The sequence below is a fragment of the Acartia tonsa genome, chromosome 1 (assembly GCF_053477335.1).
Source record: "Acartia tonsa isolate MP-2025a chromosome 1, ASM5347733v1, whole genome shotgun sequence".
Lineage (NCBI taxonomy): Eukaryota > Metazoa > Arthropoda > Copepoda > Calanoida > Acartiidae > Acartia > Acartia tonsa.
In genome coordinates, this window is record NC_137260.1 from 62665357 (window position 1) to 62680350 (window position 14994).

A 14994-nucleotide genomic window follows, 5' to 3' on the forward strand; every position below is an offset into this window, starting at 1 on the left:
ATTATTATTATTTTCTAAAAGTGCAAATGCTTAGTGAAAACGACTTTACTATTTGCAAGATGATAAATAATAAAATAAAATCAGTTTGGAAACTGGGTCACCCTGCGCTGCCTTTATTACCTAATAAAAATACTCAGAATAAAATTCATAATGTTATAAAAAATTGAAAGGAATTAATGCAAGGAAAGTGAGTTCTAAAATAAAAAAAAATCTGGATATAAAACTAGATAAACTTTTTGATATTTCATCGTGTAAATGTGATCTTCCTGACAAACAGCCATGTGATGACAGGTATTATTCATATATTTTTATTTCTAGCGTGCATAGAGTAACTAGGGCCTCCTTTATTTAAAAGTAGTAGAGAAGAGAAGAAAAAATTTAAATTCATCCCAAGACTCAAACGGTTTAGTAGTTAAATATCTAAATTTTAAGCTTCATACAAAAATACTTACTTCTTTAGCTACCTAATAGGATAGAAAAAAATATTTCTTATCTGGTGATATTTTTAAAAAGTTACTACTTCATCTTAAATTAGATAAAAATTTAAACTGACAGAGGGACCAATGAAACATTGACTTTAATACTTATAATTATAATATCAACTTTTTTGTTTGTTTAGAATGGTAAATTGTTCAGTGCCAAATTGTGTAACCAAGGATGACCATGTTGTGTGCGAATGCCCTCTAGAAATTAGGGTAAATAAACAATCCATTAGATCTATTTGGCAAAGAAAATAAAAACATACCTAGAGCAATAAAATCTAAAAAAATTTAAGTAACTCAGATTAACCTACACTACATTCGTTCTTTTTAAAGAGTAGCTGCTCTGCTAAAATTTGGGAAAGTAATTTGATTATGTTTGTTTTGGTGTAAGTCAAGCAGACAAAAAATAAACTTATTCAATTAAATTGTGTTGAATTTTCTCCTAATTTCAGGTGCCAACAGAAGAAGAAAGAAGATATTTGAAAGCCCAAAGATTAAAAAAGACGTGGTTATCAGAAGAACCCAAGATAAAGTCAGGAAGAAAGAAACCTAAAGACGTAAAGTTATTAATATTTATTCCTTTTTGTTTTAAGATAAAGATCTCTTGCCCTTAGCATCTTTTAGTTTTGGTTTCTAAAAGTGACACTTTTGCCCTTCCTTTTGTTATAAGAGACTTTTTTATGACCAAAAAAACACCTAAGTAATTACAAAATATCTTTTTTTTGTAATTCTATCATGCAGTTGTATTGAATATCATTAAATCTATATTTAATAAGATTACAATGTTCTTATGTTTGTAGACATGGATGAAAAGAAAGCCACCAAAGCAAGAATATGTTTGCCAAACCTGTAATAAGGTAAGGGTGCTTTATACAAATATTTCTAGCCTCTGCTATGGGATCTAGCAACGAGATTGCCTCTCAAAAATGTTGGAAGTTTTGTCAGTGCATTGTTCTCTTAATTCATATTTTGATTCTGCAGTCAATATTCTTTTTTATCATGAAGTCATTTTCAATTTTTTAATGATTTCAGATTTATGTAAGTCAACCTGGTTTTAAAAATCATAGAATCAAGAAGAAATGTGCTCCAATTGAATTTGTGGAAGCTGGTAATACTGTTGAGGAAGCTGCTGTCAAACTAGAGATAAAAGAAGAGATTATTAATGATGAGGATCCTCTGTCTTTCTATGAAGATGATTTGGTTGAAGAGCCTGAAGCACAGTATGAAGAGAATGCAGAGGAAAATGTTTCTCATCATATTGCTGTACAAAATTTATATGAGCATAGACAAAATACAATTTATATTGCTCAGCACAATATCAATATAAGGATATAATTATTATTTTTTGTTTACGTTTTTCTTAATATTTTGTCTTGATAAATTGAGAGTATAATACAGTTGACAGCATTTATAACAAAAGATATATTTATAAGTGATACTCTTATGTGATAAAACAAAAACAGATCTATTTTGGGTATACTCATTAAGTGCAGACAATTTTTTTTCATGGAACGATAGTGGAGTAACTTTAAAAAAGGTAGTTAAATAATAATTCATTTATAAAAAAAAATATTTTATTATAAATTATCAATATAAAACTCACTTTTCTTTCAATTTTCAATTTCCAAAAATTTTTGTTTTGAAGACGACATTACATTATTTATATTATACGCCGCTTATTATACTTGGCATATTATTATGTAAACAAAATCTGATGATATCCAAAAAAAAATTTTATGCCTCGTATTTTATTTGTTAAAAGAGAGAATATTAAACATTTAAGCATCAAATTATACCTATTAATAATATCATAATTGTTAAGTTCAATGCATTTATCTTATATAAAGTTGTTAATCCTCTCTATTTAGTGACAGGATGTCTGTTACAAAAACGCTAAATCGATTTTGCTTAAATTTTCAGTGTAGCCTCCCATTGGCACTGGAAGTGTTTTAAGATCTTTTCCAGGGGGCTTAATCCCCCCCCCCCCCCCACCTCCAAAAATAAATATACTGATATGTTTTTAAAAATTTAAATATTATAATATAAGTTTATTACACAATACACAGATGTAGCTTTTTATCTTATTATGTTTTCAGATTTTATAACGATGGGTAAAGCAAAAAAAGAAGGTCCAATTGAAACAAGGCAACATACTAGTGAAAAGTGGGGCGGGACACCGAGTGAATTCCCTGTACGTAGTCTGCCGTCTTACAGTGACATTGCAAGATACTATTATCATGTTCAGAACCAAAAAAACTTCGTAGATTTGGTGACAGATGAATTGATTAATAGATGGCAGTCAGCTTGCCCTAGCCTTCCCCTCAGACCTAGGAAGAATTTAAGAGCAAAAGTTACTAATTTCAAAAATCTTGTTGTAAGGACAAATGCTAGTCGACTAAAGGGCGTTCAAAAAGCTAATTTGGACAGAGAAAAAAACTTTCTGTTTGAGATAGCCTATTGCAAATGTGATCTACCAATTTTACCTTGTACTGATGAAAGGATTAAATGCTCTGAAGCAAACTGTACTAGAGAGCACATTTATTGTACCTGTGTTATTGCTGAGGAATATAAGGTAATTTTCAATAATTCTACTAGTTACATTGCTAATAACTTCATATATTAGTTATTTATCGTATTATAGACAGCTTTCCATTAGTATTAAGATGAAATTTTTAAGATTTAAACTGGAAGGTATAAATTTTATGATTTTCATTTTAAAAATCGTGGAAAATTGTCTGTAATATGCTATACATGATCTTTCAGTATGGCTGAGAACCGGTTCTAATCCAGCGGATATTAAAATCTTTAATATAGTTATTTATCACATCGTATTATAGACAGTTTTCCAAGTATATTAAAATTAAATTTTTAAGATTTAAACTGGTAGGTATAATTTTATGATTTTTAATTTAATAATCTTTGAAAATTGTCTGTAATACGATGCTATACATGATCTTTCAGTATGGCTAAAAACCAGTTCTAATTGAGCGGATATTAATCGGTTTTGTTAATGCTTCTATTATTACTAGCGGCTACGCCCCTAGCATCCAGGGGCTCTATTAATAAGGATAGAGAAGGGCTAGAAAAATAGCTTAAAACCATCCCATTCCCTATTACTAAAATAGTGGGTGTTTGGTGTAAATTTGTTTGGATCATATTTCAAAGAATCTAAAATTACTCAATAACATAAAGTGAGGATAATTATAAATTTTTTACAGCAGTTTTTTCAAGTAACAGCAAATCAAACAAATAATCCTATTCAATTAAATTGTGTTGAATTTTCTCATAATTTCAGGAGCCAACAGAAGAAGATAGAAGATATTTGAAAGCCCAAAGATTAAAAAAGACTTGGTTATCAGAAGAACCCAAGCTAAAGATAAGAATAAAGAAACCTAAAAAGGTAAAGTTATTAATATTTGTTGTAAGAGACTTTTTTATGACAAAAAAACAGCTAAATAAGGGGGAGGGGGTTAATGCAACCATCTCGTAATCAATGTGTAAACGGCACTTAGAACTCAAATTTCGATCTGAAATTTTGCATGAGTAATCCTTGGTAGGTCTATTTTCCCTAAATCGAACAAAAAGTTGGAAAAGTAACGGCTAACGGCTGGCGGCTCAGCCGTTCAGCCTTTTTTTTTGATATTTTCAATGCAAATCCATCACGAAACCATCTCCACATAATACTCTTTGCCGCTCCAAAACGTTTTCAAACGGTTCTAGCCAGTAGCTGCTGGTACTAGAAATCTAAAACATGTTTTTTTTATCATTTCACATGATTTAAACCAAAAATATGTTTCAAAAAGTTGATTCCTACGTAATTTATGGCAGATTTGCCTTAAGACTAACCCAAAAACGGCTAAACGGCTAAGCCGTTAATTTTTTTCACTTTTTGTTTGAGTAAAAAAAACGCGCTCGAAGCGCGCAAAAATTTTTTGGTTGGAGATTTTTATTTTGGGGGGGGTTAAATACCCTCTCCTAAATGGTTGGGGGTGCTTACGGCACCCCCAGGGTAGGGGTAAATTTTAAATGTGGGGGGGGGGGGGGTAAAATGAAAAAAATTCGTTTGGGGCGGTTAATCCCCACTTTAACCCCCCCCCCCCTTGGACGTCTTTGTATTGAATATCATTAAATCTATATTTAACAAGATTATAATGTTGATTATGTTTGTAGACATGGACAAAAAAAAAGATGAAAGGAAAGTCACCGAAGCAAGAATATGTTTGCCCAACCTGTAATAAGGTAAGGGTGCTTTCACTCAAACTTATTTCTAAACCACCAAACCTTCACCCAATTTTAATATAAAGAAAATATTTCTAGCCTCTGCGGTGGGTTCTAGCCCCGAGATTCCCTCTCCAAAATGTTGGAAGTTTCATTAATGCGTTGTTCTCTTTATTCATATTTGCTGAGTTATTGATTCTGGCAGTCAATATTCCTTTTTTTTCATGAAATCATTTTCAATTTTTTTAATGATTTCAGATTTATGGAAGTCAACCTGGTTTTAATAATTATATAGTCAAGAAGAAATGTGCTCCAATTGAATTTGTGGAAGCTGGTAATATTGATGAGGAAGCTGGTGTCAAACTAGATATAAAAGAAGAATATGTTTGCCAAACCTGTAATAAGGTAAGGTTGCTTTCACTCAAACTTATTTATTAACCACCGAACCTTAATCGCCTTGATTTTCATTATAAGAAAATATTTCTAGTCACTGTGGTGGGCTTTTATCCCATTATTCCCTCTTCAAAATGCTGGAAATTTTTAAGATCATATGAACTTGTTTGTGCTTAGAATGCGGGTCGATTTTGGACATTTTTTGTCTGACACCAAAGAGGGGATCTGCAAATGATTTTTATAAGTATAATACACCTTTGGATGATTTAAAATTTATCCTAAGTCTTAAAACCGCTGACGACCAGACATTCAATTGTATAGCTATTTGTCAATGGATGTCAAAAATTTATTGAATCAGAACTATGGCATCATTGTGCTCCCTGGAGAAGCCTTGAGAAGTAGGATCAGGAACTTTTGGCCGTTTCAAAAAATCTCGTTCCTAGCCCGAGAAAAACTCAAAAAACCTCTACAAATTGGACAATTCTCAATAAACCTTAAAAAAATGGTGGTTTTTTTAGTAATTTCTAACGAGATATTTTTAAACAGACAAAAGTTCCTGATTCTACTCCTCAAGGCCTTTCCTGGGAGCACCGTGAAGCCATAGTTCTGATTCAATAAATCTTTTACTCTCATTGACAAATAGCTATACAATTGTATGTCTGGTCGTTGGTAAAAGGTTGGTAAATAAAGGGTAAGGAAGCGAAATATAACTTTGACTGACTTATAGTCGGAAATTCATTTTATAACTGGGGAAATGCACAAAAATATTTAGCCCTCTAGCACTAATATGAACTGAGATAATAAGTGTAGAGAACTTGAATGTCGTCTTTGCATATTTTTATTAATAAAATACATTTTTAAGTGGTCTCATTCTAAATATCAATTTTTTAAATTTCTTTTTCGGTCAGAAATTTTATTTAAGTTAGTTTTATCTGTTGCACATCCCCTCTTTGTCTAATTCCGATATGAACCCACCCTAGTGCATAGTTCTCTTTATACATTTTTACTGAGGTATTGATTCTGGCAATCAATATTTTTTTCCTTCATGATATCATTTTAAATTTTTTTATTGATTTCAGGTTTATAGAAGTAAGTATACTTTGAAATATCATAGAATCAAGAAGAAATGTGCTCCAATTGAATTTGTGGAAGCTGCTAATATTGATGAGGAAACTGGTGTTAAACTAGAGATAAAAGAAGAGTTTACTCAGGAGGAGGATCCTCTTTCTATCCATGAAGCTGATATGGTTGAAGAGGAAAATGTTTCTCATCATATTGCTGTACAAAATTTATATGAGCATAGACAAAATACAATTTATATTGCTCAGCACAATATCAATATAAGGATATAATTATTTTTTTTTTTTGCATTTTTCTTAATATTTTGCCTTGACAAATTGAGAGTATAATACAGTTGACAGCATCTATAGCAAAAGATATATTTATAAGTGATACTCTTATGTGATAAAACAAAAACAGATCTATTTTGGGCATACTCATCAAGTGCAGACAATTTTTTTTCATGGAACGATAGTGAAGTAACTTTAAAAAAGGTAGTTAGATAATAATTTATTCATAAAAAAAATATTTTATTATAAATTATCAATATAAAAACTCACTTTTCTCTCAATTTTCAATTTCCAAAAATTTTTGTTTTGAAGACGACATTACATTATTTATATTATACGCCGCTTATTATACTCGGCATATTATTATGTAAACAAAATCTGACGATAACCAAAAAAATGTTTTATGCCTTGTATTTTATTTGTTAAAAGAGAGAATATTAAACATTTAAACATCAAATTATACCTATTAATAATATCATAATTGTTAAGTTCAATGCATTTATATTACATAAAGTTGTTAATCCTCTCTATTTAGTGGCAGGATGTCTGTTACAAAAACGCTAAATCGATTTTGCTTAAATTTTCAGTGTAGCCTCCCATTGGCACTGGAAGTGTTTTAAGATCTTTTCCGGGGGGCTTAATCCTCCCCCCCCCACCTTCAAAAAAAAATATACTGATATATTTTTCAAACATTAAATCTTATTACATAAATTTATTACACAATACACAGATGTAGTTATTTATCTTATTATGTTTTCAGATTTAATAGCGATGGGTAAAGCAAAAAAAGAAGGTCCAATTGAAACAAGACAACATACTAGTGATAAGTGGGGTGGGACTCCTAGTGAATTCCCTGTAAGTAGTCTGCCGTCTTACAGTGACATTGCAAGATACTATTATCATGTTCAGAACCAAAAAAACTCCATAGATTTGGTAACAGATGAATTGATTAATAGATGGCAGTCAGCTTGCCCCAGCCTTCCCCTCAGACCTAGGAAGAATATAAGAGCAAAGGTTACTAATTTCAAAAATCTTGTTGTAAGGACAAATGCTAGTCGACTAAAGGGCGTTCAAAAAGCTAATTTGGACAGAGAAAAAAACTTTCTGTTTGAGATAGCCTATTGCAAATGTGATCTACCAATTTTACCTTGTATTGATGAAAGGATTAAATGCTCTGAAGCAAACTGTACTAGAGAGCACATTTATTGTACCTGTGATAGTGCTAAGGAATATAAGGTAATTTTCAATAATTCTACTAGTTTCCTTGCAAATAACTTCTTATAATAGTTGTTGTTGTTGTAGCCCTGATTCTCTGAAGTTAGGACTCATATGCACACAGAGACTGCAAGTGAGAATCCTTTGACCAATCTTAGATTGGTAAGCTTCGCGCACAGCCGATTGTATTCTATGTTACATTACAAGCTGACCCGGTTTTGTTAATGCTTCTATTATTACTAGCGGCTACGCCCCTAGCATCCAGGGGCTCTATTGATAAGGATAGAGAAGGGCTAGAAAAATAGCTTAAAACCATCCCATTCCCTATTACTAAAATAGTGGGTGTTTAATGTAAATTTGTGTGGATCATATTTCAAAGAATCTAAAATTACTCAATAACATAAAGTTAGGATAATTCTAAATTTTTACAGCAACTTTTTTTAAGTAACAGCAAATCAAACAGATAATCTTATCTAATTAAATTGTGTTGAATTTTCTCATAATTTCAGGCGCCAACAGAAGAAGATAGAAAATATTTGAAAGCCCAAAGATTAAAAAAGACTTGGTTATCAGAAGAACCCGAGCTAAAGATAAGACAAAAGAAACCTAAAAAGGTAAAGTTATTAATATTTGTTGTAAGAGACTTTTTATGACAAAAAACAACAGCTAAATAAGGAGGAGGGGGTTAATGCAACCATCTCGTAATCAATGTGTAAATGGCACTTAGAATTCGAATTTCGATCTGAAGTTTTGCATGATTAATCCTTGGTAGGTCTATTTTCCCTAAATCGAACAAAAAGTTGGAAAAGTAACGGCTAACGGCTGGCGGCTCAGCCGTTCAGCCTTTTTTTGATATTTTCAAGGCAAATCCATCACGAAACCATCTCCACATATACTCTTTGCCGCTCCAAAACGTTTTCAAACGGTTCTAGCCAGTAGCTACTGGTACTAGAAATCTAAAACATGTTTTTTTTGTCATTTCACATGATTTAAAAAGTTGATTCCTACGTAATTTATGGCAGATTTGCCTTAAGAATAACCAAAAAACGGCTAAACGGCTGACCCGTTAATTTTTTTCACTTTCTGTTCGAGTAAAAAAAACGCGCGCGAAGCGCGCAAAAATTTTTTGGTTGGAGATTTTTATTTTGGGGGGGGGGGTTGTAAAATGAAAAAAATTCGTTTGGGGCGGGTAATCCCCACTTTAACCCCCCCCCCCCTTTGGACGTCTATGTATTGAATATCATTAAATCTATATTTAACAAGATTATAATGTTGATTATGTTTGTAGACATGGACAAAAAAAAAGATGAAAGGAAAGTCACCGAAGCAAGAATATGTTTGCCCAACCTGTAATAAGGTAAGGGTGCTTTCACTCAAACTTATTTATTAACCACCAAACCTTCACCCAATTTTAATATAAAGAAAATATTTCTAGCCTCTGCGGTGGGATCTAGCCCCGAGATTTCCTCTCCAAAATGTTGGAAGTTTCGTTAATGCATTGTTCTCTTTATTCATGTTTATTGTTTACTAAGGTATTGATTCTGGCAGTCAATATTCTTTTTTTTTCATGAAATCATTTTCAATTTTTTTAATGATTTCAGATTTATGGAAGTCAACCTGGTTTAAATAATCATATAGTCAAGAAGAAATGTGCTCCAATTGATGTTGTGGAAGCTGCTAATACTAATGAGGAAGCTAGTGACAAACTAGAGATAAAAGAAGAATATGTTTGCCAAACCTGTAATAAGGTAAGGTTGCTTTCACTCAAACTTATTTATTACAAACCTTCATAACCCCGATTTTCAATAAAAGAAAATATTTCTAGTCACTGCGGTGGGCTTTTATCCCATTATTCCCTCTTCAAAATGCTGGAAATTTTTAAGATCATATGAACTTGTTTGTGCTTAGAATGTGGGTCGATTTTGGACATTTTTTGTCTGACACCAAAGAGGGGATCTGCAAATGATTTTTATAAGTATAATACACCTTTGGATGATTTAAAATTTATCCTAAGTCTTAAAACCGCTGACGACCAGACATTCAATTGTATAGCTATTTGTCAATGGATGTCAAAAATTTATTGAATCAGAACTATGGCATCATGGTGCTCCCAGGAGAAGCCCTGAGAAGTAGGATCAGGAACTTTTGACCGTTTCAAAAAATCTCGTTCCTAGCCCGAGAAAAACTCAAAAAACCTCTACAAATTTGACAATTCTCAATAAACCTTAAAAAAATGGTGGTTTTTTTAGTAATTTCTAAGGCTAGGAACGAGATATTTTTAAACAGACAAAAGTTCCTGATTCTACTCCTCAAGGCCTTTCCTGGGAGTACCGTGAAGCCATAGTTCTGATTCAATAAATCTTTTACTCTCATTGACAAATAGCTATACAATTGTATGTCTGGTCGTTGGTAAAAGGTTGGTAAATAAAGGGTAAGGAAGCGAAATATAACTTTGACTGATTTATAGTCGGAAATTCATTATATAACTGGGGAAATGCACAAAAATATTTAGCCCTCTAGCACTAATATGAACTGAGATAATAAGTGGAGAGAACTTGAATGTCGTCTTTGCATATTTTTTATTAATAAAATACATTTTTTTAAGTGGTCTCATTCTAAATATAAATTTTTAAAAATTCTTTTTCGGTCAGAAATTTTATTTAAGTTAGTTTTATCTGTTGCACATCCCCTCTTTGTCTAATTCCTATATGAACCCACCCTAGTGCATAGTTCTCTTTATACATTTTTACTGAGGTATTGATTCTGGCAATCAATATTCTTTTTTTGTCATGAATTCATTTTCAATTTTTTAAATAATTTCAGATTTATGTAAGTCAAGCTGGTTTTAAATATCATAAAATCAAGAATAAATATCATAGAATCAAGAAGAAATGTGCTCCAATTGAATTTGTGGAAGCTGCTAATATTGATGAGGAAGCTGGTGTCAAACTAGAGATAAAAGAAGAGATTACTCATGAGGAGGATCCTCTCTCTATCCATGAAGCTGATAATGTTGAAGAGCCTGAAGCACAATATGAAGAGAAAGCAGAGGAAAATGTTTCTCATCATATTGTTGTACAAAATTTAAATGAGCATAGACAAAATACAATTTATATCGCTCAGCACAATATTAACATAAGGATATGATTATTATTTTTTGTTTGTGTTTTTTTTTTAAATTTTGCCTTGAAAATAGAGAGTGTATTACAGTTGACAGCATTTATAGCAGAAGATATTGTTATAAGTGATACTCTTATGTGATAATACAACGCAGCTTTATCTGAATCACCCTGTATAATGTGTGATTGAGTTGTTTCTGAACCGAATTTTAAAGTTTTATTTTTGTTAAAGTTAAAGCCTAAAAAGGAATATTTTCTAATTTTTTAAACATATATTATAGGTATTTTAAAAGTCATTAGTGTTATTTTTGGAATTTATAATTTTATATTTGCACCTAAATAATATTTTTTTCAGATAAAGTTAATCAAGTACAACTATAATCATTGGAAACTTTGATTAGGTAAATCATATTTTATTATCGACTACGCCCTTAGAGTTCTTTTTTGAAACTTTAGGGAATAAATTGTGGGAGAGGGGAGGTTGGCAAGTCTACCATCTATTTCAATTTTAGTTTTAAAGAGAAAAGTAAAAAAATGAGGTGGTTTTTTCTAATTCAAAGGAAAACTGTGACATCGGTTTAACGAGATCTTTAGTACACACAGACACCATACAGACATCATGTTACTTTTTAGAATATGTTATTTCTAAATTATTATTGTTCATATTCCGATATCAAAGTTATTATTATTACTTTCAGGCAAAGGAAACGAATCATAAATCCATTGACAATGTACAATTGTGAATTATGCAATAAGGAATTTCCATATAAGAGCCAGCATGAAGTGCACATGAGGAATCACACAGGCGATAAACCATTCTCTTGCAGTTTGTGTGATAAATCATTTAAAACAAATAGCTGTCTCGTACAACCTGATAGGTCTCATACAGGCGAAAAGCCATTTTCCTGTGAGATATGTGATAAAACATTCACCCACTATAATACTTTGACAATACATAAAAGATTTCATAATGGTGAAAGACCATATATTTGTGATATATGTAATTAAACATTTGCTCAAGTCTCTGGTTTAAAGATACATTCAAAGGGAAATGCCATTTTCATGTGAACTTTGTAGAAAACCTTTTAAGTTAAAAGATTCGTTGAAAACTCATATGCGGGTGCATATACAGGATAAAAACCATACTCTTGTGATATGTGTGAGATGAGATTCTCAAATAGGACAAGTGTTAAAGTACATAAAAGGATCATCCTTGGGAGAGATGCCATTTTCATGTGATATATGTAACAAACAGTTTTACGTTTTTAAGTTCAGATTTCTTAATTCACGAAAAATCAGCAACACATATTGCTAATACAGAAGCTACTGAACATGGAACTTTTGATTCATCTAGCGAAAGAGTTAGGCCTTACTCATGTGATATTTGTAAAAAGGATTTTTAACACCAGGATATGTGACTAGGCACAAGAGAGTTCATAAAGTTGATAAAGGATTGCCAAAGCGGAAAAAATCCGTCAAACGTCCAAAGAAAATAAAATCTATGAATATAGTTCCCCTAACTAAATCTATCAATTATATTGATTGTGGTGAACTTGGAGTTAAGAATAAAGTTAAAGAAGAGGATATTCTTGATGAGGAATATACTTCTGTCCAGATGAATGCAGAGAATTTTGTTAAACAAGAAATGAGAGAGGAGGAATCTTTTGATAATGATGATCTATTTATTCAGATAAAGTCAGAGAATGTTGGAGAAAATAAAAAAGAGGAATGTAATGTAGAAATCCTCAAACAGAATTTAGTTTGATTTTTAGATATTCAAATTACAGTTAGAAATTATTTTAAAAGTGTAGCAACTCTATTATTATTATCAATAAGTCCTTTGTTTAATAAAAATATAATGATTCTCAGCTTTTTAAAGAAAAGAAAACTTTATATTCTATATATTAATCATCCTATTCACTCAATTCTTGTGATATTGATTCCTGAGACTATTTGCCATAATGTCATTAGCAGCAAAGCATCTCTACAATTAAGTTTAATTATTATTAATGTTGAATACTAAATGAATTCTTACTCTATATTTGTTAATGTCAGATTGTCTGATTTTTTAGGCTTCAATTTATGGATGTTATCATCGTTTTTTTTGTAGTAATGAATAATGGTTTTAAATCGTTTGTTAGATAGTAATTTTTATAAGAAAATTATATTCTTTATTTTTCAGATTAAACAATGGTTGCATGGTAACTTAATGCATCAGTCATATTCATTGATTGAATCTAGGTAAAGTTTAATTTTCAATTACTGCCGCCAAAGGTTTCGATTTTTTACCTCTCTCTCCGATTTTGACTGTTGATTCATTTCAGGCATGGTGTGAAATAGTGGCACATACCCTCCCCCTAATTCCCCCTCTTTTTTTAATTCTTGCATTTAAATGAAGAAAAGTTTCATTATTGTTCAATTATCTCTTTTTATTTTTAGAACCAGGTGGCAGAAGTATGAACAAAAAGAGCCACAACCAATCTCCTCGTGCATCTGATTCCTAACTTCAAAGAATCATTACAACTACAAATAACAACGAACCAGAAGATAGCTATTTAGCTATCACAAAAAGGTGATTTTTTGTAATATGTAGGTACGTTTATTAAAAAAAACATGTAATTATGTTTAAAATTACGAAGCTAAGATTTATAAATTTTAATTAAACTCATGTATGACATTTTGATATTCTTAGTAGTGAAGCTACTCTATATTTCACCGATTGTCTGTTCGTTACGCTATGGGGGAAATATTATTTTCCTAGCTGCTTTTTCGGTCTGTTTGTCGTGTCATGCTACAAATTATTAATATTTAAATAAACAAGAAACGTGAAAGAATTATTAATTTCTTCCATAAATTCATTCTTTATTTGTGATCTACACTTAATACTGTTTGTTTTTTATATTTCAGGTACTAAAACCATTCAACAATTAGCAATTCAACATGAATACTTGTGATATCTGCAATAAAGAATTCTCTAGAAATTATAGCCTCAAGGTTCATATGAGAATACATACAGGCGAAAAACCATATAAATGTGATTTTTGTGACAAAGCATTCAAGTCAAGTAGTGAATTATATGTACACCAAAGGATTCACAGTGGTTATAAGTCATTTGAATGTAGTGCATGTGAGAAAGCTTTTCGAACAAGCAGTGCATTGACACTCCATGAAAGGATTCATACTGGTGAGAAGCCGTTTACATGTAATGTATGCAATAAGTCATTCTCTGATAATAGCTATCTGACTGGTCATATGAGAATTCATACTGGGTTGAAGCCATTTAAATGCGATTTATGTGACAAGGCTTTTGCTTTTAGTAGTTATTTGAATGCACATAAGAAAACTCATAAAGGGGAGAAGCCATACTCTTGTGAATTTTGTAATAAGACTTTTACAGTAAGCAGTAGTTTGACTGCACACAAGAATATTCATATAGATGAGAATCCATTTAAATGTAACATTTGTGAAGAGGCATTTTCTTCCTATAGTACTTTGGCTTTCCATAAGAGAATTCACACAGGTGAGAAACCATATTCTTGTGAGAAGTGTAAAAAAGAATTCCCTTTCAAGAGCCATTTAACAGTACACATGAGAATTCATACAGAGGAAAAGCCATTTAAATGTGACGAATGTGATAAGGCATTCACTGTCAGTAGTAGTTTGACTTTACACAAAAGAATCCACACAGGTGAGAAGCCATACTCATGTGAAACTTGTGGAAAATCATTTCGAACACTTGGAGAATCTAATTTTCATCAAAGGATCCATACAGGGGAGAAACCTTTCTCATGTGAACTATGCCAGAAATCATTTTACACCAATTCAGAACTGAAAAAGCATTATAAATCTGTAAAACATTTAAAGATGATGGAATCTTCTAAACTTACAGCTACACGTTCTTCTTCTACCAGTTTTATCGATTGCGGTGAAGCTGATAGTAAACATGTAATAAAGAAAGAAGAAACGCTTGATGAACATGACGGGGGCGAGAAATATGTTGAAGATTCTGTTCCATTTCTAATAAAAGCTGAGAATGTTGAAGTTTCAATTAAAGAGGAAATGGATGATAAATAAGAATTTCTGGATATAAATCAATGTGAAATATGCAACAAAGCTTTTGTTCAGCCACAAGAAGAAAACTCCAATACAAAAAGAATCAATTTGATTTATCTATTTATTACTAACGTTTAAATAATTCATTATCAAATGATGATATTA

General features: G+C 31.4%; 3 protein-coding genes across 9 annotated transcripts; all 3 read left to right on the top strand.

The window, feature by feature from the left end:
* The first annotated feature begins 42 nt into the window (after positions 1 to 42).
* Positions 43 to 2579, top strand: LOC145326203 (uncharacterized). Its single transcript, XM_080169370.1, has 5 exons — positions 43 to 291; positions 620 to 695; positions 935 to 1039; positions 1283 to 1339; positions 1515 to 2579. Exons 2-5 carry the CDS (start codon positions 621 to 623, stop codon positions 1815 to 1817), a joined length of 540 nt encoding a protein of 179 aa, XP_080025496.1. The 5' UTR covers positions 43 to 291; position 620; the 3' UTR covers positions 1818 to 2579.
* On the top strand, positions 1898 to 11136 carry LOC145326145 (uncharacterized). Of its 7 annotated transcripts, none has more exons than XM_080169315.1 (6): positions 1898 to 2019; positions 7203 to 7678; positions 8167 to 8271; positions 8946 to 9014; positions 9259 to 9405; positions 10481 to 11136. In XM_080169315.1, the coding sequence occupies exons 2-6, from the start codon at positions 7214 to 7216 to the stop codon at positions 10802 to 10804; spliced, it is 1110 nt and encodes a 369-aa protein (XP_080025441.1). In that variant the 5' UTR covers positions 1898 to 2019; positions 7203 to 7213; the 3' UTR covers positions 10805 to 11136. The 7 variants fall into 7 exon arrangements, with proteins under 7 accessions (XP_080025441.1, XP_080025402.1, XP_080025409.1 ...); XM_080169276.1 differs by lacking the exons at positions 1898 to 2019; positions 7203 to 7678; positions 8167 to 8271; positions 8946 to 9014 and adding exons at positions 2583 to 3054; positions 3778 to 3882; positions 4653 to 4721; positions 4959 to 5105; XM_080169308.1 differs by lacking the exon at positions 1898 to 2019 and adding an exon at positions 6457 to 6646.
* Positions 11137 to 13221: 2085 nt separating this feature from the next.
* On the top strand, positions 13222 to 14991 carry LOC145326221 (uncharacterized). The gene is made up of 2 exons (XM_080169408.1): positions 13222 to 13348; positions 13684 to 14991. The coding sequence occupies exon 2, from the start codon at positions 13717 to 13719 to the stop codon at positions 14848 to 14850; it is 1134 nt and encodes a 377-aa protein (XP_080025534.1). The 5' UTR covers positions 13222 to 13348; positions 13684 to 13716; the 3' UTR covers positions 14851 to 14991.
* Positions 14992 to 14994: the final 3 nt, after the last annotated feature.